This window comes from Delphinus delphis, chromosome 1, assembly GCF_949987515.2.
Source record: "Delphinus delphis chromosome 1, mDelDel1.2, whole genome shotgun sequence".
Taxonomy (NCBI): Eukaryota; Metazoa; Chordata; class Mammalia; order Artiodactyla; family Delphinidae; genus Delphinus; species Delphinus delphis.
In genome coordinates, this window is record NC_082683.1 from 155649533 (window position 1) to 155675479 (window position 25947).

Consider the following 25947-nt stretch of genomic DNA (forward strand, 5'->3'; position numbering starts at 1 on the left):
GGTCTCTCCCTGTTAGTCAACCAAGTCGCACATTTTAATTCATTTACTTTTTATAAAACTCTATGGTATATGTACTCTTATCATCACTATCACTTTACAGATGACACAGGCAGGTTAAGTGACCAAGATGGCATAGTGGGTGGCCAAATGGAGATGCATACTCAGGTTTCTTGGATGCTAAGCCTGCACACACTCTTGGGCATCACACACACAACTGCACCTCGACCTTTGCTACCAGGGCTCTGAAACGTCTCAATGGCTTGTATGGCTTTGGCAAACTACAATTTCTATTTTATTTTATTTTTATAAAAGTCAAAGCCTCACCAGATGTGGTTTATAACAAAAAAAGATATTTCTGGCACTGGGTACTATCTGTCTTTGTGAATGTGACTCAAAAAATAAGTGAACGATATAATGTTTCACTTGGTAAAGCGGCTTGCCATTTTCTACATATATATTAACTGACTTTCATGTCACAACAGCCTGGAAGAAGAGTCGTCATCAATTTATAAATGAGAATACTAAGGCTTCATTTAAGGACCTGCTTTCCTTGAAGGGGCAGGAACGGGACTGACCCCGGGTCTTTTGAACCTAATTTTAGTGGTCCAAACACACTGCTACATTGAGTGTGAATAACATCTGAAAACTAGCTTAGAGCATGCAGGTGAGGTTTAATTGCAGACTCTTTGCTTGCAGCAGCCTTTTCTTTGAGATTCACAGTTCAAAGTTCCTACTCTGTAATATGACCCCATTCTTCAGGGATGCTTTCTAAATGTTCAAGCTGTTGTGAATTTCAAAAGTTTTGCAACTTTGGAAGCTGAGTTCCAGTGAATCCTTCAGCAGGTTTTTCTTTTAAAACTTTGTTTTTGTTCATATACTCTTTGTAATCATGGCAATTACTTTAATTGAAAGTTCCAATTACAAAGTTTTTCTAATTACAGGTCTATAAACAAAATATAAAAATATCCATTAGGCACATCCAGCTACGTTTTCTTTTTATTTATCTCCCCTCTCCCTTTGTCAGTGTTCCGCTTGCCTCAGGTTAAGGGCTGGGCTCTTCACTATTATTGTGAGATGTCCTTCCTGCAAAGGCAGCTGAAACAGGCTATCTGTGGAAAAGAAAAAGACAGCTGTGCTTTCTGTGCCCAATGCCATTCATGATGATCAGATATGGCTGTGCCTGGAAGAGTTCAATGAACTTTTTAAAAAATATATACCACATCCAAATAATGTTTTTGCAAAAAAAACCTGGCAACAGAAATGTCAACATCGTTAATCATATATTAAGGTTCATTAAAATTAAAACTCTGAAATAATTAGCTTCTGCTGCTTCCCAAGTGGTAATTACAGACCATCAGGAAGTATCACACTCTCTTGAATTTCCTCCTTTAAACATTAAATGCTAAAGATAAAACATTATTTAAAAAATAATCTTTTAGATTTTAACTATGGGAATATAAACAATACTTCCTGGGTACTGGGCTAATCAAATCTCTCATAATTCAGGAAATTTGAAGTTTACGTCACTCAGTGGTGAAATTAAGATGTTAATTGTAAGGCCAACTGGCCCGAGGCAGGGGAACACAATCAGATTCACAGGTTGCATCAGACCGAAACTCTCCGGACCACCCAGTTCCAGAAACTGACCTGGAGACTTTCCGGACCACCCAGTTCCAGGAACTGACCTGGGGACTTTGCACCCGGCCCAGCCTTCCCGCCTTTCGAGGGGCGGGACTAACAGTCCCCCAGGATACCTGAAAAGACCACCAAATAAGGAATACCCTGTGCCCTCCCAGATTCACCACACCCCTTTCCCTTCGTCCCCTATAAAATCTTGCCCAACCCTCGCCCAGGTGCGACTTCTCTGGCCCCTTTCTCTCGGACCAGTGAACCTCGCCCGGGAGCGCTCCCTAATAAAGCTCACTTGAAGCTTTCCTCCGTTTCGCGGTGCCGTTTGTTAAGATCTGACCTTACATTAATAAGTGACATTTCAAATGAAAGAGTTCAGAAGCATAAAAATATCTATATTTAAATTTCTGAAGATTTTTCTTTCATTTAAAATTCAGCATTTATCTTCCATTCCCAATTATTATTAAACATTATTTATTCAATGCTAGTTAGAAAACTTATGTGTTATATTATTATATTTTAGGAATCTTTCAGCGGGTTTCTTTTTCTACCCCACTTCCATATCTTTAAGTATATAATCTATAACCTTCAGTTTCTTCTCTCATGATCCCCAGTTATTCTCACAAAATGAATTACACCATGGGGGCATAATAAATTTATCAAGATAGTACATATTATCTCAATGAACAGTGTATTGTTAAATAATACTAAATAGTATTATAACAGTGTTAAAAACATTGTTTTTACATGGAAATTACTGCCCATTAAAAAAGAGTAGCTGCTCAGTCCTGATGTGTGAAACACCATAAGACACAAAGAGAAAAACAGATGGTGACCCTTGTTCTCAGGGAGTTTTTGATCTTTGATGGGACAACATAAAACTAGAAATGCTGATAGCACCAGCAGAAGGCCAAATCTGCCATTAAAGAGATGAAATGGCCTTGAATTTGGGGAAAGGGGGCAAAGGAGTGAGATGCAGGTGGGGTACCTCAGCCCAGGTCCCTGGGAAAATGCAAATATCCTTACAATGAGTAAAGGCTCAAAACAGAAAGAAAACAGCATATAGTGAGTGCCTAACTGATATCAAGCAAGGTTCTAAGTGCTCTACATTAACACTGTGTGGGTAGAAAGAGCTAGACTAGTTGGTGCACAAGGAGAGAAGACGACAAGAGAGGAATCATGGCCTGAGCTAGGGATTTTGTAATCACTTGACGAGAGGTAGAGGTGAAATCATAGGAATGACTCTCTGCCAAAGCTGAGAGTAGGAAATGAGAAAGAACAAGATTTGAATATTGCCTGTCTCTGTAAGTGGGCAATGAAAAGGGTACGAGAAATTGAATATATGAATGGACAAAAGCCAGATCATATATAAAAACAGAATTCAGACCCACAAAGTGCAGCAAGCTGACCAAAAAACCAACCTCTTATCTATGATAACTAGCCCAGGAATCCAGCCTGTACAGGTCAGACTTATAGAAAGTGAGACTACTATCTCTAGTGACAATCCACAAAGCCAAACAATAACTTCTGCCACCAAAACGACCAGGACTTGATTAATAACTGATAGCTTCCCTAATTTTTGTCCATGCTTCCAACTTAGAATCAACCAGAGAGAGATAAATATGCTCCCTTAGTCCATCACATAGGATGCCTCACTTCTAACAAAGTTAGCTCACCTCCAGCATCCCCAGGCCAACAGCTTCCAATAAGGGCACACCTGAAGCCTTCCTTTTTCCACTGTAAAGCTTTCCCCCTCCTCTGCTTGACTTTGAGCCTCTACCAAATGCAACTGATGGTGACTGACTCCCTTACTATAGTAAGCTCTGAATTTGGTTGGTCTTAATTTATTTCCACAAGATTATTGGCATAGACAGAGATGGTTAGCTTTGAAAAAGGCAAGAGAAATCTCTTCCTCTGAATAAAAATGGGAGGAGGGAAGGATGAGTGAAGACACTTGGGAATTCTGCGTTGGCAAGAAAGCTGAAGGAGTTTTACAGAGGTGGATGCCATTTCTCAATTAAAGTAATCTCTAAACAGAGATTCAGGAGAAGTAAGGTTAGGGCTGTAAGTGAGTGAAAGGAGTTTAGAACTGGGGAAAGACAAGGGGGAGCCAATAAGAAATGGGTAAAATGCTCAGAGCAATCTACAGACTTAATGCAATCCCTATCAAAATAACCATGGCATTTTTCATAGAACTAGAACAAATAACCCTCAAATTTATATGGAATCAAAAAATTCCCTGAATAGCCAAAGTAATTTCGAGAAAAAAGTACAAAACTGGAGGTGTAAAGCCCCCAGAGTTCAGACTATACTACAAAGCTACAGTAATCAGAACAGTATGGCACTGGAACAAAAACAGGCACATAGATCAATGGAACAGAATAGAGAGCCCAGAAATAAACCCACACAATTGTGGTCAATTAATCTATGACAAAGGAGGCAAGAATAAACAACGAGGAAAAGACATTCTCTTCAGTGGGTGGTGCTGGGAAAACTGGACAGCTACATGTAAAAGAGTGAAATGAAAACATTTTCTTATACAATATACAAAAATAAACTCAAAATAGATTGGAGACCTAAATGTAAGACCAGATACCATAAAGCTCCTAGAAGAAACCATAAAGCTCCTAGAAGAAAGCATAAAGCAGAACACACTTTGACATAAATAGATGCAATATTTTTTTGGATCTGTCTCCTAAAGCAAAGGAAACAAAAGCAAAAATAAACAAATGAGACCTTATTATACTTCAAAGCTTTTGCACAGCAAAGGAAACCACTGACAAAACAAAAAGATTACCTACTGAATGGAAGAAAATATTTGAATGTGATATGAACAATAAGGGGTTAATATCTGAAATATATAAACAGCTCATACAACTCAACATCAAAAAAAAATAACCCAATTAAAAAATGGGCAGAAGTCCTGAACAGATATTTTTCCAAAAGGACATGCAGATGGCCAACAGGCACATAAAAAGATGCTCAACATCACTAGTCACTAGAGAAATGCAAATCAAAACCACGAGACACCTCACACCTGTCAGAACAGTTATCATCAAAAAGAACACAAATAACAAACATTGGCGGGCTTCCCTGGTGGCGCAGTGGTTAAGAATCCTCCTGCCAATGCAGGGGACACGGGTTCGAGCCCTGAGTCCGGGAAGATCCCACATGCCACGGAGCAACTAAGCCTGTGCACCACAACTACTGAGCCTGTGCTCTAGAGCCCACGAGCCACAACTACTGAAGCCCGCACGCCTAGAGCCCGTGCTCTGCAACAAGTGAAGCCCCCGCAATGAGAAGCCTGCACACCTCAGTGAAGAGTAGCCCCTGCTCACCACAACTAGAAAAGCCCGCACGCAGCAACAAAGACCCAATGCAGCCAAAAAAACCCCCCCAAAAAACATTGGCGAGGATGTGAAGTAAAGGGAACCCTTGTACACTGTTGGTGGGAATGATGTAAATTGATGCGGCCACTATGGAAAACAGTATGGAGGTTTCTCTAAAACAGAACTACCATGTAACCCAGCAATTCCACTCCTGTGTATATATCCAAAGAAAACAAAACCACTAATTCAAAAACATACATGTACCCCAGTGTTCACAGCAGCATTATTCAAAATAGCCAAGATACAGAAGCAACCTAAGTAACCATCAACAGATGAATGGATAAAGAGGATGTGAGATAGATATATATATATATATATATATATATATCCCATTATCCCATTATTTATATAACTCAGTCATAAAAAAGAATGGGGTTTTGCCATTTGCAACAACATGGACAGACCTGGAGGGTATTATACTTAGTGAAATAAGTCAGATGGAGATAGACAAATACTGTATGTTATCACGTGGATGTGGCATCTAAAAATTAAAACTAATGAATGTAACAAAACAGAAACAGACTCACAGATATAGAAAACTAGTGGTTACCGGTGGGGAAAGGGAAGTGGGGAGGGGCAAGATAGGGTTAAGGCATTAAGAGGTACAAACTAATATGTATAAAGTAAATAAGCTACAAGGATATATTGTACAACATAGGGAATATAGCCAATATTTTATAATAACCTTAAATGGAGTATAATCTATAAAAATATTTAATCGTTATGTTGTATACTCAAAATGAATATAATATTGTAAATCAATTATACTTCAATTAAAAAAATGGGTAAATTGGCTCTTTTTTGTTTAATATAGTGGATTAAATGTAAGTGCTATCTCCTCTCTTTCTAGAGATTCTAGAATATTCTGTAATAAATGGATATTGGCATTAAAAAAGGAAAAAAACACATCAAGAAAGTTATAAAGGAAATAGGTTCACTGTGAGCTAAAACAGAGAAACTAGGAGAGAATGTAAAATAAAAGTTCTAGAGCCAGTTTTTGCTTTTACTCCACATTTCATCATTACTGTTTGTTTAGTACATTAGGAATCTATTTGTAGTACCAGGTGCTCTAGGCTTTTAAATTCTTTCATGTTTCCTTGGGGGTGGGGGTGTAGACAAACTTTTCTCTTTCTCTTTAGACAGTCAGAAAAGTGCTCAGATGTCAAATATGAAGCCAAAAACCAAGTCTTCTAAATTTGGGAGCAATACTGATTTAGAAACACAGTTGGGCTTGTCAATATAAACCATGGTAGATCAAAGTGAATATAAATAAAGGAAAAAACTTGTAGTTTAAGGAGAGGATAAAAAATGGATGAAAAACTTCCTTATTTTGGAGCAAAGTTAAATGGAACTTAAAAGGGGACTGCAAACACCTGCAATGAACTTATGTCCCTTAATAAAAAGAACAGTCAAAAAAAAATACTCTGTTATGGCCTATATGGGAAAAGAATCTAAAAAGGAGTGGATATATGTATATGTATAACAGATTCACTTTGCTGTACACCTGAAACTAGCACAACGTTGTAAATCAACTATACTCCAAAAAAACCTAAAATTTAAAAAAGAACAGTCAACATTTATTGTGCATTTATTATATGACAGATATGAAAGGTACTTGTATTAACATATTTAGTCCTTACAGAAACCTTTCAAGTAGGACATAATAACTGTCTTCATTATATAGCTGAAGAAAATGTGGTATAGTAAAACTGAGAAACTTGCCCAAAATTGCAGTTCTCCTAAGTAATACAGCCAAATTCAAACCCAGGAAATTTGGCTCCTACAGTCCATGTTCTTATTCCTATAATATGAAAGGAAGGAAAGTAAAGAGGGTGAAGGAATATTGCTCAGTCACAAAAGCAATTTAAAAAGCTTTTCCTCTAGTGTCATTGTTATCTATCACCAATACCCTTGGGGGACAATCTAATGACACCCTTAGAGCTTGGGTTTTGACATTTAATAGAATCCTCCATGAAAGGAACCATGGCTCATTAGAGAGTAGACAGTACCATGTCCCAGAGCCAGAAAATTCAAAATGGGACTAAACAGCTTCTTGCTGCCAGAATGCAAGGCTGCTCTCAGAGATATCTGGAATAATGTCCAAAAGACATTGCACATGTACAAAAGACAGCTCCTACTAGCCAAGAATAAAAATTGGGGCGTTAAAAGGGAAAACAATGATTAAAGTCTGTTGGAACAAGTTGTATCTGTTAAGATAGCTCTAAGGTCATGACACTAAATGAGAAAGTACAAAATACTAGGAGGTGATTGTCAGTGCCTAAAGAGGTCTCACAATACTATCTTCTGGAAATGTTGTATATTGATGATACAAATGATATATGTCCTATACTGGAGCTGCAACTGAGTTATTAATAGAAATATAGATATAGCTATGGATATAGTGTATTATTTTAAGTAAGTAAATAATGGATCAGAGGAAGAAATCCAGAAGATGTGAAAAACATAAAATAGAGAAGCCAGCATTGTAATAGAGAAATTGTAAAATTTAGAAAATATACATAAAGTGTGTGTGTGAAGGGATGCCCTATTACGGCCCTTACTATACTTTCTGTAGCCAAACCTTGGTGGTCTAGGCCACCCCTTATTAGAGAACCACTGTGGTAACTTATACATTAATTACCCAGCCTAAAATATTACACGTGTTACATTTTAAACAGACCCAAGTCCATTCACATTAGGGTGAAAGGAAATTACTGGGTTCAGAATAGTGGGGATTATATACATAGACCGAGTTGGTCCATCCCCTTCATGCTTCAGACCAAATGGGCACAGGCTAAAATGGATAGGCAGATTTCTGGGCAAGAGTGGGCCCAACCAGGGCAGTAGTCACCCAGACACAGAACTGATTTAGAAGGATGACAGGCAAGTGGGAGGAAGTCCAGGAGCAAGGGCTGCTGTAATTATCTGCATAGAATAGGTGGCAAGCGTCCATCAATACGTTTAGAAGTCAATGACAGCCCACCCAAAATTTTATGTTTACTCAGCTTGTTTAATGAGGGTTTACAGAAGTTAGTTACCATGTTATGGGAATTGGGCCTGAGATGGAAGAGAAGCAGGGTGCAAACTCGTTCTGTGTGAATTTATCCAGGAGGTGTGGTAAAGAAAAGTCCCTTTTCTAGTAAGTGTCTAATGATCTCTCTAATAAGTGGGCCAGTAACAATCCAAAACAACTGACGTAGGATTTCTCCAGGAGAGGAGAGACAGCTGTAGCTGTAAAATGAAAAATGGAGGCCTGTCATCTGAATGGGTGAATGTCCCAAAGTGAGCAGGTGTTCTGTGTGGGAGCAGCAGTGGGAGGTAAGCTCCAGCATCTCTACTGGTCCCTGAGGATGTGACACGTGGGCAACTTCACAGTGCATGGTTACCTCTTGCAGGAATGGTGTAAAATAATAATTAGGGGCACTAGTGAATCATAAAATAGCCAAAACACAGGATGTATACAATCTAAACTGGCAGTTGAAGCCATTCTTGACTCTCCAGTGTTGCCCCAGAGGCCAATGAAATATAATTTCTTAGTGAAAACTAGAAATTTTGCCTTTTACTCCTTCAGGTAATCAAGTGACGTGGAGGTTTATATTTATAAAGACTGAATCAGCAATTAAAAACACACTGGGAAATGATGGAAAGTACACATAAATTCAGTACAGAGAGACAGAGAAATTGGTCAAAGTCACTTACTGAGGTCAAAAAATCTTGCTTCTGGGCATAACAACCGAGGTTGGTTGAAACGCACTTTGGAAGATAAGTTTAGAGCAGTTATTTTATTGATTTGTATGGAAAACTATAATCAAGGGTATCATTATTCTACTAATAGAGTATTATCGAAGCTAAGTAATAAAAAGAGGAAGAGAAATAAAATAAGAAGTCAGGAAAAAATAAATCACAAATAGGACATTATTTATAAGGAGATACATTGTTTTAGAAAGACATGTAAAAGTTGGGAAAACACTGAGTGGGCAGTATGATTTGGAGTGGTAATCTTTCAGAGGACAGAAAGGTATCTAGGCTAGTTAGTAGAGACAAAATGAATTAAAGTAATATATTTAGAAAAGAGTACACTGGATGAGGAGACCTTGGAAAGAGACTGTCAAAACAGTGCGAAGCCACGAACAGACTGCACAATGTCTTGTACTCTTTCAACTTTCAGGAGTGAGGAGAGGTACAAACACAGAAGGAGCTTAATTACAAGGTAGTTAGATCTCAGCAAAGGTTGCACCGAGCAAGCAGCACTTGCTCAGCAAGGAGAAGAACATAAAGAGAAAACTCTGTGAGTGAAGTAAATGGTAATTAGAAGCTGAGCACCATGTGACCTCCTCAGTGCCACCCTGAGGGTAGATAGAGTCTAGAAAGGTTATGACGGGAAAAGGTCATGAGAGGAGGACTGCAACTTTGTACAGAAGGAGTAAGTTGAGACTGGCATGCTAGAGCTTCTGCAGATTGGCAGTTTTGCCTTCTGGTCTATGTCAGCTCCAGCGTACTCAGTGGGTGCATCTCCAAATGACATCACTTATTTTACTAGGGGCATTCCTGCCTGGAGGAACCTAGGACTGAAGAACATGGAACTCACTCTCTGCAGGCTGCTGGGGGGTTGGAGCAATGGTTGAGGCTGCCCTGTGGGCAAGGATGGGTGGAACTAGGAGTCAACCAGTTTAAGAACTGGCAGCATGGTTGAGACACAAGATCCAAGGAGGCAAGTAAGACTACATCATGCTTCAGGAAGTATCACAGACACACTGGTCATGGTCTAGCAAATGGATAAAAAGAAAATTAAAACAGAAGGAGCTGATAGTATAGGAGGAGGTTTAGGGAAGTGGGAGGCTGAATATGCAAATCAGTAATGGCCAGTCCATATATATATTTGTGTGTGTATGTGTGTGTGTATATATATATATATATATATATATACACAGTAGAACTCTGAGTCACAACCTGCAGCAACCTGCCCAGGAAACCAACTTCTTTTCTCTAATAACCAGCCCAGCCTGCTATACGGCAGACTTGTAGGAAGTAGGACTGCTATCTCTAGTAATAATCCAGGAGGCTAAACAATAACTTCTGAAACCAAAATGGCCAGAACTTAATAACTGCTAGCCTCCCTAACTTTTGTCCCTACTTCCAATTTAGGACCAACCAGAGAAAGCCAAGTATGTACCCCTAACCCATCATGCAGGATGCCTTCATCTAGTTAGCCCACCTCCAGCTCCCCCAGACCAACAGCCTCCAGTTAGGCCACACCACTATGAAGCTTGCCCCCTCCTCTGCCTGCCTCTGAGTCTCTGCTAAAGCACAAATGACTGAGGCGAACTGACTCGCCATAGCAAGCTCTGAATTAATAGCATCTGTTTTCATGTTTACTTCGCTCATTCTCATATGTTTGTCCTCTTTGTTTACCTCCACAGAACCAAAGGTAACTAAAATCAAGATAAAGAGTAGATTCAGGATAAGTGCCAAAGTGGGGGGAATAGGAAGCTAGCTGTGAAGAGAGAAGGGGGATTCTGCACTCTTAGGAACGGACAGGGAGAGGGCTGACATTTATATATTGCTTGTTATGAGCTTCCTGCAGCTTGGTTATGGGTTTATACAACTTACTGAAGCCTCATAAAACCCTGTGAGAGAGATTTTTTTTTAATCCACCACTTTTAAGGGAAATAAAACTAAAATAGTTTTCATAACTTATCAGGAGTGGAGCGGCGTCCAAGGCCAGGTTTCCTCCTTCCACTCTGTCAGGCCACTCCCCCAAACCTCCTCTGACTTTCCCACTGCACTTCTGACCACAGAAAATCACTATGTTTGTCTCATGAACTATGGTGTAACTCCTTGTTCAGTCCTTTGTTGTTCTGCAAAAAGGTGATGAATGACATAATTATGTTAATATCTTGCCCAAGTTTACAGAGTCAGTAAGTGGTAGAATATAGATTTGAATCCAGATCTTTCAAATTTCAAAGTCCATGGTCTTTCACTACATTAGGCTACCTGGGAGGTGCAGTAGTTTGCTAGCAGGTGCAAAGGCAAAGTGGACATTAAAGTTATTGACCTGAGGTGGTTAAAAACAGTAAGGTTAGGGTACTGGAAGTAAATTTTACAGTTACTAAGGACAGTGGCAAGGGATGGGACTGGTGGCTGGAAGATCTATTAGCCAGGCACAAAGGAAGGAGAGAGAGAGTCCTGGTAGAAGGTAACGTTGCCTATGGTGATAAGGAGACAGTGGCTGATGTAAGAAAAGTTCATCAAATTAAAATGAGAATGACTGAGGGAAGATGGTGGGGCAATGGACTGTTCCACTGGAGACTGGGACTGGATTGGGGTGTAAGGAATTGCAGTTGCCCTGCCTCCACCCTGTGCTTTGGATAGAGGAGAAAAAGCAGAAGCTTCTCAGGATGTTAGGAGGAAGCCAGATGCCACCCGGGCAGATATACAAAAGTGCCTATTACAAGGCTGAGAATGTAGGAGAACAGAAATGCAAGACATAGGGGAAGAGACTGTAGAAGAGAGGAAGATCTGGAGGGGCTGCAAGTTCTGGAAAAGACAGTTGCATGTAGGGGTGCAACAAAGTAATCAGGATAGTGATTCCAACTACTCAGGGGAAAGGAAGCAGGAGCATAGTTGGTAATTGGGAGAATATGTTCTAGATGGAGGGAGAAACAATGTTGGGTCATCAGGATTTAGTTATTGACTGAGATAGAAGAAATAACCAGACCGATATTCCAGTTGTATGAGTTAAAAAATCAAAATTAGATTAAATTATAGCTTCCCCCAAATGAAAAGAGGCATAATTCGAAGGCCTCCAACTTTTTTGTTGAAAACTACCAATATCTGGCAATGTTTGCTAAAAGGCCCTGGGTATTTTGTCTTCAGGAAGTCATCATAGTTTGACCTTTACAAAATTACTTTCTAGGTTCTGGGGTTTGCCATGTAAAGTACTCAGCAGTCTTCATTACAGGTGACATGAGAGAGAGGGGTAGAGGCATTCCACTGAGGAAGTATGAGTCACTGGACCCTTGCCCACAGAATGTTTATATTTGTCATGTAACAGGATTAGCACAAGGTATTGATGAAGATGGAGTGATCAGGAGGAAGATGATGATGACCTGCTGTTTTTCTACTGCTTTCCTTATAATCCCAATATAATTTTTCTCCCAAATTCAGTCTGGGAAACAAACATATTTAGGAACACCTATCTAACATAAAGGAAAAAATCTAAAATGTATACTGATTTCTCTCTTGTATCCTTTGTTCTGTATAATACTGTTGCCTGGTAATTAAACTATAATGTATCATGGGTTAAACCCCCCAAAATTTCAATTGTCTTTTCCAGATTTTTTTTTTCTTCAGACATTGAACCCTCAAGGCAAAATATCCAGGATAAAAACTCACACATACATTAGGAGGCTGTGGTTGATCTTTGAAGCTAGAAAAGAGGGGCACTTTGACTAATGCTTTCCAAAGGGAAAAATAACATTTAAAATTCATTATAAGCTCTAAGTTATAATAACCATTGTAATTTTATGGCCTCACTTCGGCTTTACAGCAACATGTACATAAAAATAAGCCTCTTACTTCTCTGCCCCCCTTGGTACTTTTCTACATTCTCCTACCAACCTCAAAAAATAAAGTAGGGCTCAGGGAAGAGTTGGATGAGGAGATTTATGTGGATAAAACCATGCTGTGACTGCTGTGCAGTCAGAAGTGACCCTAGGGAAATGTTACTTAATGTACTTGAAGAGAAAAAATACAGAAATATAATGGTAAAGTTGTTGTAATTTCTGGATTAAAAATAAATTTTGTGCTAAATTGGGACAGATTGAGGAGACCTGTGTCTTCTCATAGACATGCTTATTTATTTAATCCCTAATTTTAAGTGGGAATTTTTCCTGAGATGTGTGTTTAACTTCTAATTGAAATAACAACTAGCATGGTGTCCTTTGTCCATTGGGGCCTTCATTTTTGCCAAGCTCATTATGGAACAAATCAAAACCTCATACACAGTGGTGTCCAGGAGGCAGATTGTTACAAAATTTCATTTTGTCAACCACTCCTTTGTACAGAATATGCCCTAACTGTAAAGTGAATTAAATCATTACTCATTTTTATTCCCTTGGTCTAAATAAAAGTAAGAGCATCAGTGGACAGTGAGTCATGTCTCAGTTTAACCCAGTGGGAAGTTGGGTGACCATGTGTGTTTATGATATTTTTCTCTCCACTCTCCAGGACCCTCTTTAACTTTCTCACCCACTCCCTAAAAGAGAATTTTTAAATTTTTGTTTGTTACCTCTTACCGACATTTATTTTGACAATTTTTTTCTGAGAGCCCATCCTCATCCTCTCCCATGATGTCCACGGCTGAAAATATCAATGCAACGAGAATGGCAAAGCAGCACACCAGTGCAAAGATGACGATGCACTTCTGCTGGGACTGCAAGAGAGAAAGAAGAAAAAGAAAAGTAAGTAAAGCACCTTTTGCTTAGGAAACTCAAGATGTGGCAGCTTTTCAAAGTTCTAGGCAAAACCCTTTGGGGGGGCTTCCCTGGTGGCGCAGTGGTTGAGAATCTGCCTGCCAATGCAGGGGACGCAGGTTCGAGCCCCGGTCTGGGAAGATCCCACATGCCGCGGAGCAACTAAGCCCGTGCGCCACAGCTACTGAGCCTGCGCGTCTGGAGCCTGTGCTCCGCAACAAGAGAAGTTCGCGACAGTGAGAGGCCCGCGCACCGCGATGAAGAGTGGCCCCCGCTCGCCGCAACTAGAGAAAGCCCACGCACAGAAATGAAGACCCAACACAGCAAAAATAAATAAATAAATTTATAAAAAAAAAAAAAAAACCCTTTGGGGAATAATTAGTTTTGTCACTGCCAGAGAAGGGCCGCTCTCTGGGTGAAATGCCTAAGACCTTTATGCTTATTCCTCAACATAGCTTTCAAATCCCTGCCAAATATGTTAGAATCTATTAAATAATTTAGGTGCTGCATCAAGATTTCCAAACGAATTTGCTCTTCTTTCTAATCAAAAGTAGTCCAGAAAAGATCACTACAAGACCCATTATTGCAAATTAAAAATGAAACACAGGGTGGCTCAATAATTATTCTCTGTCCCCTGTTATTACCACCATTTTCCAAACTCTATGCAAACTGCATTCAAACTCTGTATCTTCTTGCTTTTCCCATCTCATCTTGCTCTAAGATATTTATGGCATGATGACTTCAGGAAAGATGTCCTTGTGGTCAGTATGAATTCTGCACTTTGATCAGAAAATTAAATCTATCAGATCCCAGCATCATGGGTCATTAGGCAACATCATTCATTTCAAAACACTGAATAAAATCTTAACCAACATTCACACTCTTGATATGGTTTTCACTTAGAAACACAAGCTCAAGTTCCAGGTGGTCAAAGAAAATCACATCCTTATCTTTAGGCCCAAGTGTTGGAATTCAAGACATCCCTATCTCCAGGGGTTCACGGTCAAAGGTGGCGTAAGATAAGGCCATGTTAACTAGGCAAAGCCATGACCACTGGGACAAATAATTTTGCCTGCTTTCAATTTATTAGGTAAATCTGGATGGGGAGGAGAGGAGAAAGAAGAATTTTTAAGTCTTTGTGCAGCTTCTAGGAACTATTTTCAGAAGGGGTAAGGGTGACCTTTGACCAGGCAGCCAGAAGCACTTTCTTAGCGATAGGATACATACATACACAGACACGCGTGTACATGTGCGTGTGCGCGCACACACACACACACACATTTCAGAGCTTTGTTAAAACCAGCTGGCTTTGTCTCCTCCTACCACCTTCTTGCCCTTCATCCCTGTAGCCACATAGTCTCCAAAGAATCAAGGAACCTCCTAAAGTCCAGTTTGTCCAGGGGCAGCCTCAGGTTACAGATTACAGAGAAAGACGTAGTCAGGAAATAATGTCTGTGACCAGGCACTACAGATCAAATGGTTGTTTCCTTTTAGTGTTTTCTCATCCTCCCTCAGGTCTTCTCTCATAGTAGAACCTATTCCAAGTCCATTCTTGCCTGTCATTATGCTCTTCTCCGACGGGCACACTCAGAGAGGAAGTGGGGGAAAGCTCAAGGAAGATACACCATTGTTCTTTAACCCTAGGCTCTGGGTTTCTCTAAGGCATGGATTGTTTTATTCTTTCCATCCACATGCAACGAGCAAAGAGCCTAACAAACAGAAGGTGCTCAAGAGATAGTTATTGTATAAACAAATACAGAGTGAATGAATGAAATTTAAATCACAATGAATATTTCTCAGGATGGAGAGCAACTAGAGGTATTTCTCTCAGTGACCTTCCTGAAAATGGGTTTATTTCCACATTTTGGTGACTGTAAATCTTATAGCTCATTCTTTTTCACTCTTTGTGGGAGCTAGAGGCAATTCATGGGCCATGCTTACCAACTCTGTAAAACTCTGCAGAATAGGTTTACTTGGCATTCATCCCCAATTCTTCACTAATTTTATCTAATTGTATCTTTAAGAAGCAGCACAGTAAACTAGCTGAAGGCTCAGACTTTGGAAAAAGATTGCCTGGACTCTGCCACTTACTGGTTGTATGCATTTGGGCAAGTTATTTGGTCTTTATGCTTTAGATTCCTTGTCTGTAAAATGGGCATCATAATAATAATAACAACTACCTTTATGGGGCTGTTACTAAAAATTAAATTAAATGAGATACTTTATGTAAAGTACTTAGAACAGTACCTGAAAAATAGCACTAAATGAGTGTTTGTTGTTGTTAGTATATTGTAGTATATGCACCTCTGTAAGCTGTCTCAAATATTTTGGGGAAACAAGGTAAAAATATGAATAAACAAAAAACATACAACAAATAATGCAATTATGTGTAAGAGAAAGGCTGAGAGACAGAGACAGAGAATGAGAGGAAGAAATAAGACAAAAAGAGAGAAAAGAAATGTGAGATGGAAGTTTTCTAGGATAAAATTCAGAAATTGTTCTATATCAGTCTCAGAATCCAAAACTCTAAAGCAGCATTTCTCAAACTTAAGCATGCATCTAAATCACCTGGTCTGGGGTGGGGCCCAAAAGTGTGCATTTATAACAAGTTCCCAGGATATGTTGATGCTCCTGGTCCAGGTGCCACACTTGGACGTATCAAAGTGTCATCTCTACTAAACGCTACTTAATACATGTTCATCCTTCAAATTCACCTGCCTGTAGTAGTTTATTTTCAATTAAAGGGATCATGATAAATACACTCTATTAATCTAAATGTTAATCTTGTGATTTATTTTCTTTGTAGGGGCTTAAACAATTATTTAAACAAAAAATTTTTAAATTTTGGAATAAACTGTCTTCTGCCCTTTACTTTTTATTTATTTAATGATACTCATTACTTGTACGATCAGAAAATGTCTGCTATTAACTATTTTGAGAAAGTATATAGTATGAAAAAGAAAATAAATCACCCAGATTCCCACTCAGACATAATTGCCATTAACATTTTCTTCTGGTTCTTTCCTATACTACATCTACCTATATAACAATCTGATAATATTTATAGCATGCTATATATAGCTTTACATTCTACTTTTTGCACGTAATCATGTTTTAATATATTAAATATTCTTTTAAAGCATAGTTTTAAATTGTTGTACAGTATTTCATTGCATGAAAAATCACTGTCTCCCTTACTCACAAAACTTTCCTTCAAAGCCACTCATTTTACAACAGAAAAAAAAAGATTAAACATTTTCTCCATTTTCTCCATTTCTCTATATAAATTATAAATAGAAACAAACAAAAAGCTTTTAGAGAGATTTGAAATAATGTAATGATATTCACATTAATCCAGTCCAGAAAAGCCTCTAACCTAGGACAATATAATTAAATATTTTCTCAGAAAGAATCCTAGAGAGAGCAGCATGAATATACCATGTCAGATACATAGTGGGTGCTCAATGAATGAATCCTACTGAAGTTAATACTAAATGCTTCCTCTATAACAACATTGATTCCTTTCCCTCTATTCTGATTTTTATGATAAAACGGTAAATAAGAATTCTAGTTAATATGTGTGCTATTGAAGTACTTTGATGTAATAACCCTCACAAATTTCTATTCACTTCTATTGATTCAATTCTATATTATCAACTTTTATTAAAATGAACAATTGAACTATTTTCATTTTATTTTCATTTATTATTTTCATTTTAGTTTGTCAAATAAGAGAAATTCAGACTCTGATATTCATTTTCAGATGTCTCCTTGAAACAATGTACTATAGCAATAAGAGATCATACCACTAATTTCTTTAGTCTCATTTATTTTCCAACTCATCAAAAGTGAAAGATTCTGTTCAAATGACAGCATAGGAGTCTTGTAAATGAGACCAAACTCCAGGTTACTAAGAGATTTATTCATTTTCAAATCCTTAACAGATCATTTCAGATCATTCAGGAATTGATTTGAAACACACTTTTTTGTTTGTATTGAATTGAATCAAAGGAAGCAAAGTTTTAAAGAGAACCCATAAACATAATTACAACCTAAACTTCACTGATGACTCAACCTATTAAAAGAAAACAATATTTGAAATGCTATTATTAGAGACAATCAGTTCTTTTCACTGTACTTTACACTGAAGCTATTTTGAAAAGACTTATTTGCTTGGTTAAGAAATAAATCTAATTATGCTAACTTTGAAAATATTTGAATACCATATCCTTATCAAATACATTTTATCTCAATACAGAAAAGAGGTGTATAACCTCTAAATGAGAAAAGAATATTAAATTTTAAAATTAGAAGTATTATGTTTCCAACTTGGGGCTTATATACCATTTGACAAGCTCTTAAAATGAATTTTTACCTAGAGGCAAAATGTAAATAAGCAAAAATTAACCATAAATTAAAATTATTCATATTATTTTTCATTCATTTACCATGACTAGTTTTTTTGGAACAAGATCATGGCAAAGTTTTAAAAATAACCACTTTTATGTATGTAGATTTTAATGCCCACAAAGCTGGAAGTTCCGGTACAATTATTCTCCATGTGAAAGATGTGCAAACTAAGTCAAAGACGTTTAGTTACCGAGCTGTCCAAGGTGACCCAACCAGTTGGTTGGAGACAGTCCAGGGATTTAATTTAGGTCTCAAAACCTCAAGTCTCTAGATCTGTTTTCTAGATCCAAATTTTTCTTTTTTTTTCTTTTCTTGACTTAATTTTCTACTTAGCTATGGTTATCTTATTATTATTGTTAGTTTTTGGTTCACAAATTCTCATGGTGGTCCATTAGTGTAGAAATGAAGATTGGACATTTGACTCTAAGCTGTGGACACAAGGCATTCCTGAGTCTGTAGGACTTTCCTATGATTCTAGATGTGTTCCTATCCTGAGTGCCTAGATATGTGCCCAGAAAACAGGATACTCAGAAGATCCAAAGTAATCTTAGCTAATGACTTATCAACTCCTAAGTAATGGCCATACTTTGGAACAGTATCAGAAACTCTAAGCTCTAAGTACTTAAGGGCTTTGCTTTGAAAATCACTTTAGAAGAATTATCACTTAACTCTCCACATATATTTTGTTGCTCCTTAGGGTTCTAGCTTAGGATTTTCTCTTTTCCCTCTGTAACCCCTTCCTGAGGTATTTTACTTCCAGGTCTGCACTGGCTATATATACCAATAACTTCCCAAAGTATATCACCAACTCAGAGTGCCCAACTGAGTATCAGAACATACTGAATGAGCTTCCACACCATGGCACAAAAAGGGGAAGACTGGAAACACTCAATCTCTCTAAGTTGAGGAGACAAAGTTGGGATTTTAGAAAGGCCAAATCAGCTAGAGTCCACAGGACAGAGTACTAATGAGAGGAGATCTTCACATAGAAGGAGTTGTGGAAATCTTCAGGGTCTCCTTGTGTATAAGGAAACTACCTGAAGACCAGAAAATAATCACTTGAAAGGAGCAGGTGGAACAATCCCTAACCCAGCATGGGTCCAGGAAGACCTGGTGTTCCCAACAAAAAGAGTGGAAAAATCTCAAGTGCACATGAAACATTCTCCAGGATAGATCATATGTTACACCAAAAAACAAGTCCTAATAAATTTAAGAAGATGGAAATCATATCACACATCTTTTCTGAGCATGATGGTATGAAATTAAAAATCACTAACAAGAAAAATGGAAAATTCAAAAATATCTGGAGATTAAAAAACACACTAGTGAATGGAAAAACAATGGGTCAATGGAGAAAGCAAAAGAGAAATTAAAAAATACCTTGAGATAAATGAAAATGGAAATACAACATACCAAAGATTATGGAATGCAGCAAAAGCACTTGTAAGAGGGAAGTTCATGGCAATAAATACTTAACTCAAGAAACAAAAATACACAACCTAATTTTACACCTTGAGAAACTAGAAAAAGAACAAACGAACTTAAAGTTAGTAGAAGGAAAGAAATAACAAAGGTCAAAGCAGAAATATTGATAAATGAAATAGAGATTAAAAGGATAATAGAAAAATCAATGAAAATAAGAGTTGGTTCTTTGAAAAGATAAACAAAATTGAGAAACCTTTAGCTATACTCACTGAGGGAAAAAAAAGAGAGAAAGTTCAAATAAAATCAGAAACGAAAGAGGAGACATTACAACTAACACCATAGAAAAACAAAGGATCGTAAGACTAACATGAACAATTATACACCAACAAATTGGACAAACTAGAAGCAATGGAAACTTGTAACACTGAATAATGAAAAACAGAAAATGTGAATAGACTAATTACTAGTAAGGCGATTGATTACTAATCAAAAACCACCCAACAAACAAAAGTGCAGGACCAGAAAGCTTCACTGGTAAATCATGCCAAATATTCAAAGAAGAATATGAATCCTTCTCAAACCAAAAAACAGAAGAGGAAGGAATACTTCCAAACTCATTTTACAAGGCCAGCATTACTCTAATACGAGAACCAGACAAGGATACCACAAGAAAAGAAAATTATAGGCCAATATCCCTGATGAATGTAGATTCAAAAATCCTCAACAAAACATCAGCAAACAAAATTCAACAATACATTAATGTACACACTGCTATATTTAAAATGGATAACCAACAAGGACCTACTGTATAGCACAATGTTATATTTAAAATGGATAAACAAGGACCTACTGTATAGCACTCTGATCAATGTTATGTGCAGCCTGGATGGGAGGGGAGTTTGGGGGAGAATGGATACATGTTTATCTATGGATGAGTTGCTTTGCTGTGCACCTGAAACTATCACAACATTGTTAATCAACTATTCTCCAATATAAAATTAAAAGTTTAAAAACAAAACAATACATTAAAAGATCATACACCATAATTAAATGGAACTCATTCTAGGGATGCAAGGATGGTTCAACATCTGTAAGTCAATGTGATATGCCACATTGACAAAATGAAGAAAAAAATCATATGATCATCTCAATAGATGCAAAAACATCACATGACAAAATTCAACATCAATTTATAATAAAAACTCTCAACAAAGTGGATACAGAAGGAACATACCTCAACATAATAAAGACCATACATGACAAGCCCACAGCTAACATACTCAATGGTGAAAAGCTGAAAGCTTTTTCTCTAATATCAGGAACAAAATAATGATGCCAATTCTAACCAATTTTATTCAACATAGTATTGAAAGTCCTAGTCAGGGCACTTAGGTGAGAAAAAAAAAATAGAGGCATACAAATTAGAAAGGAAAAATTGAAACTCTCACTATTTGCAGATGGCAAGATATTAGATATAGAAACTCTGAAGATTCCACCAAAAAAAACCTGTTAGACTTAATAAGCAAATTCAGTAAAGCTGCAGGATACAAAACCAATATACAAAAACCTATTGTGTTTCTATACACTAATAACAAACTATTAAATAGAGAAATTAAGAAAACAATCACATTTACTATTGCATCAAAAAGAATAAAATACCTAGGAATAATATTAATCAAGGAGATGATAAATCTGTAAACTGAAAACCAGAGGCATACCTCAGAGATATTGTGGGTTCAGTTCCAGACCACTGCAATAAAGTGAATATCACAATAAAGCAAATTACACAATTTTTTTTGGTTTCCCAGTGCATATTAAAGTTATGCTTACAGATAATTGTATCCTACTGAGTGTACAATAGCATAATATCTAAAAAAGTACATACTTTAACTAAAATGCTTTATTGCTAAAATTTCTAATCATCATCTGAGCTCTCCAGTAAGGTGATTGATTAGTGAGTCATAATCTTTTTGCAATAGTAACATCAAAGATCACAGATCACCATAACAAATAAATAGCAATATAAAGTTTGAAATGTTGCAAGAATTACCAAAATGTGACAAAAGGCAAGAAATAAGTATATGCTGTTGGAAAAACAGCACTGACCAACTTGTCACAAATCTTTAATATGTAAAAAACACAATATCTGCAAAGCACAACAAAGTAAAGCACAATAAAATGAGGTATACTGTATAAGACATTAATGAAAGGAATCAAGGAAGACACAAAAAAATGGAAAGATAGTCTCTGCTCATGGAATGGAAGAGTGAATATTGTTTAAAATGTCCATACCACCCAAAGCAATCTACAGATTGAATGCAATCTCTATCAAAATTGCAATGGCATTTTTCACAGAAGCAGAACAAACAATCCTAAAATATGTAAGGAAACACAAAAGACCCTGAATAGTCAAAATAACCTTGAGAAAGAAGAACAAAGATGGAAGCATCATGCTCCCTGATTTCAAACTATATTACAAAGCTGTATTAATCAAAACAGTATCTACTGACATAAAAACAGACACATAGCTCAATGGACCAGTACACAGAGTCCGGAAATAAATCCACATGTATATGGTCAATTAATACACAACAAAGGAGCCAAGAATACACAAGGGGGATAGGACAGTCTCTTCAATAAATAGTTTGGGAAAATTGGGCAGCCATATGTAAAAGAATGAAACTGGACTACTACCTTACACCATACACAAATATTAACTCAAAATGGGTTAAAGAGTTGAACATAAGACCTGAAACCACGAAATCCTTAGAAGGAAACATAGGTGGTAAGCTCCTTGTCATCAGTCTTGGTAATGATTTTTGGATCTGACACCAAAAACAAAGACAACAAAAGCAAAAATAAACAAGTGGGACTGCATCAAACTAAGCTTCTGAACAGGAAAGAAAACCATCAACAAAATAAAAAGGCAATCTACTGAATAGGAGAAAATACTTGCAAATCATATACCTGATAAGGGGTTAATCTCCAAAATATATGTAAGAACTTATACAACACAAAAGAAAAAGCAATTTGATTAAAAAAATGAGCATAAGATCTGAAAAGACATGTTCTTAAAGAAGGCATACAGATGGCCAATAGATAAATGAAAAGATGCTCAGCATCACTAATCATCAGGGAAATGCAAGTCAAAACCATAATGGGATATCACTTCACACCTGTTAAAATGGCAATTATCAGAAAGACAGGATATAGCAAGTGTTGCTAAGGATGTGGAAAAAAGGAAACCCTTGGGCACTGTTGATGGGAATGTAAATTGGTACAGCCACTATGAAAACAGTATGGAGATTTCTCAAAAAATTAAAAAAAAAAAAGCCGCCATACGATCCAGCAGTTCCACTTCTGGGCATTTATCTGAAGAAAATGAAAACACTAACTCAAAAAGACATATGCAACCCCCATATTCATTGCAGCATTATTTACAACCTAAGGGTCCATCAAAAGATGAAGGGATAAAGAAAATATACATATATTTCAGCCATAAGAAAGAATGAAATTTTGCCATTTCTGACAACATGAATGGACCTGGAGCACATTATGTTAAGTGAAATAAGTCAGACAGAGAAAGACAAATACTATATAATTGTACTTATATGTAGAATCCGAAACAAAACAAAACCAAGCTCATAGATACACAGAATAGACTGGTGGTTTTCAGAGTTGGGGAGCAGAGCGTGGGCAAAATGGGTGACGGAGGTCAGAAGGTACAAACATCCAGTTACAAAATAAGTAAGCCATGGGGATGTAATGTACAGCATGGTGACTACAGTTAATAATACTGTACTGCATATTTTTAAATTGCTAAGAGAGTAGATCTTAAAAGTCCTCATCACAAGAAAGAAAAATTTGTAACTATGTATGGTGTCAGGTACTAAGCAGATTTACCTTGATCATTTTGCAATATATACAAATACTGCATCATTATGTTGTATACCTGAAAATAATATAATATTATATGTCAATTAAAAATATAAAAATATTTTAAAGATAATATTTCATGATAAGATGAAAATGCACATTTCATCCACTAGTAATAAACTCAAAGTTTATAATCTATATTTTATAATATATGCTTGGAAATATGACAAAACTCAGGCACAACAAGCCATATCCAAATATCAATTAATTTTCTAAATCAGTTTTTGCTCACTGAATTATATTAAAGTATATGAGAAAAAATCCAGTCATTTCTTTAAAATTTACTATGTATGAGGAACTAACTGAACAGCTAAACATATTATCTCATTTATGTTCACAATTCAATGATAAAAAATTAAAGTACTGAGGTTACTTGGAGAGCCAGAATTGAGATCTAGGTATTTTAATTCCAGACCATGCTCTTTTAACTACTATGGTATACAGCTTACTACCATATAGTTTTTCAAAAGAGAAAACTGGGTTAGCACAAATATATTGCCCAAGAAAAACCATATGACATTGGATAACTTTCATAATCTGCCTAACTAGCCACTGGACAAAATGTGTTTACTACTTTAAAATTTGTATTTGAGTGGATTACCCATGCATCTATAGACTCTTTTAGCCAGGGTGAAAATGTGACCATATTAGCCACTGTTATATTCTAAAAAGAGAAACTAAAATAAAACAAAACAAAATTCTAGAATTGAGAAATACATTGGATGGGATTAATAGCAGATTAGACACAACATAAGAAGAGTTTAGTAAACTCTATGAAAACACTGTGAAAAAACAGTAGAAGAAAAATGAACAGAATACCAGTGAGCTGTAAGACAACTCAAGAGACAAGCTCGAGAGACAGGTGTAAGCCGCGGCTATCAGCGCTGACCCCAAAGACGGGCATGAAACGCTAAAGCTGCTGCTGCAGCCACCAAGCAGCCTGTGTGCAAGCACAGGTCACTATCCACACCTTCCCTCCTAGGAGCCTGTGCAGCCTGCCACTGCCAGGGTCCCGTAATCCAGGGACAACTTCCCTGGGAGAACACACGGCATGCCTCAGGTTGTTGCAACATCATGCCATCCTCTGACACCACAGGCTTGCCCCGCTTTCCGTACCCCTCCCTCCCACCAACCTGAGTGAGCCAGAGCCCCCGAATCAGCTGCTCCTTTAACCCCATCCTATCTGGGTGAAGAACAGACGCCAGAGGGTGACCTACATGGAGAGGCAGGGCCAAATCCAAAGCTGAACCCCAGGAGCTGTACGAGCAAAGAAGAGAAAGGGAAATTTCTCCATGCAGCCTCAGAAGCAGTCGATTAAATCCCCACAATAAACTTGATGTACCCTGCATCTGTGGAACACCTGAATAGACAACATCCCAAAACTGAGGTGGTGGACTTTGGGAGCAACTGTAGACTTGGGGTTTGCTGTATGCGACTGACTAGTTTCTTATTTATATGGTTATCTCAGTTTATTTTTTCTACTTGTTATCATGGGTGGATTTGCTTATTGATTTGGTAGCTCTCTTCTTTTCTTTATTACTTTTTAATTTTAATAATCTATTTCTTAAATTTTTTATTTTAATAACTTTATTCTATTTTCTTCTCTTCCGTTCTTTCTTTTCTCCCTGTTTTTCTGAGCTGTGTGGCTGACAGGGTCTTGGTGCTCCGGCTGGGTAAAAGGCCTGAGCCTCTGAGAGGGAGAGCCGAATTTAGGGCACTGGTCCACCAGAGACCTCCTGGCCCCACGTAATATCAAACACTGAGAGCTCTACCAGAGATCTCCACCTCAATGCTAAGACCCAGCCCCACTCAACAACCAGCAAGTGCCAATGATGGACAAATCAAGCCAAACAACTAGCAAGGACAAAACCCAACCCATCAGCAGAGAGGCTGCCTAAAATCATACTAAGTTCACAGAAACCCCAAAACACACAAACGGATGCGATCCTGCCCACCAGAAAGAAAAGATCCAGCCTTATCCACCAGAACACAGGCACTAGTCCCCCCCACCAGGAAGTCTACACAACCCACTGAACCAACAATACCCACTGGGGGCAGACACCAAAAACAAGGGGAACTATGAACTGCAGCCTGTGAAAAGGAGACCCCAAACACAGTAAGTTAAGCAAAATGAGAAGAAAGAAAAACACACAGCAGATGAAGGAGCAAGGTAAAAACCCACTAGACCAAACAAATGAAGAGGAAATAGGCAGTCTACCTGAAAAAGAATTCAGAGTAATGATAGTAAAGATGATCCAAAATCATGGAAATAGAATGGAGAAAATACAAGAAATGTTTAACAAGGGCTTAGAAGAAATAAGGAGCAAACAAAAAACGATGAACAACACAATACATGAAATTAAAAATTCTCAAGAAGGAATCAATAGCAGAATAACTGAGGCAGAAGAACAGGTAAGTGACCTGAAAGATAAAATAGTGGAAATAACTACCACAGAGCAGAAAAAAGAAAAAAGAATGAAAAGAATTGAGGACAGCCTCAGAGACTTCTGGGACAACATTAAACACACCACCATTCAAATTACAGGGGTCCCAGAAGAAGAAGAGAAAAAGAAAGGGACTGAGAAAATATTTGCAGACATTATAGTGGAAAACTTCCCTAATATGCGAAAGGAAAAAGTAATTTAAGTCCAAGAAGCACAGAGAGTCCCATACAGGATAAATCC

At 37.5% G+C, this 25947-nt stretch overlaps 1 protein-coding gene across 1 annotated transcript in view; it reads right to left on the bottom strand.

The window, feature by feature from the left end:
• PLD5 (phospholipase D family member 5) overlaps positions 1–25947 on the bottom strand; it is a 493927-nt gene that overhangs the window by 265128 nt on the left and 202852 nt on the right. Inside the window, exon 2 of the mRNA XM_060010723.1 lies at positions 13316–13452. Coding sequence (XP_059866706.1) covers positions 13316–13452 — 137 coding nt within the window. The remainder of the gene's footprint in view (positions 1–13315; positions 13453–25947) is intronic.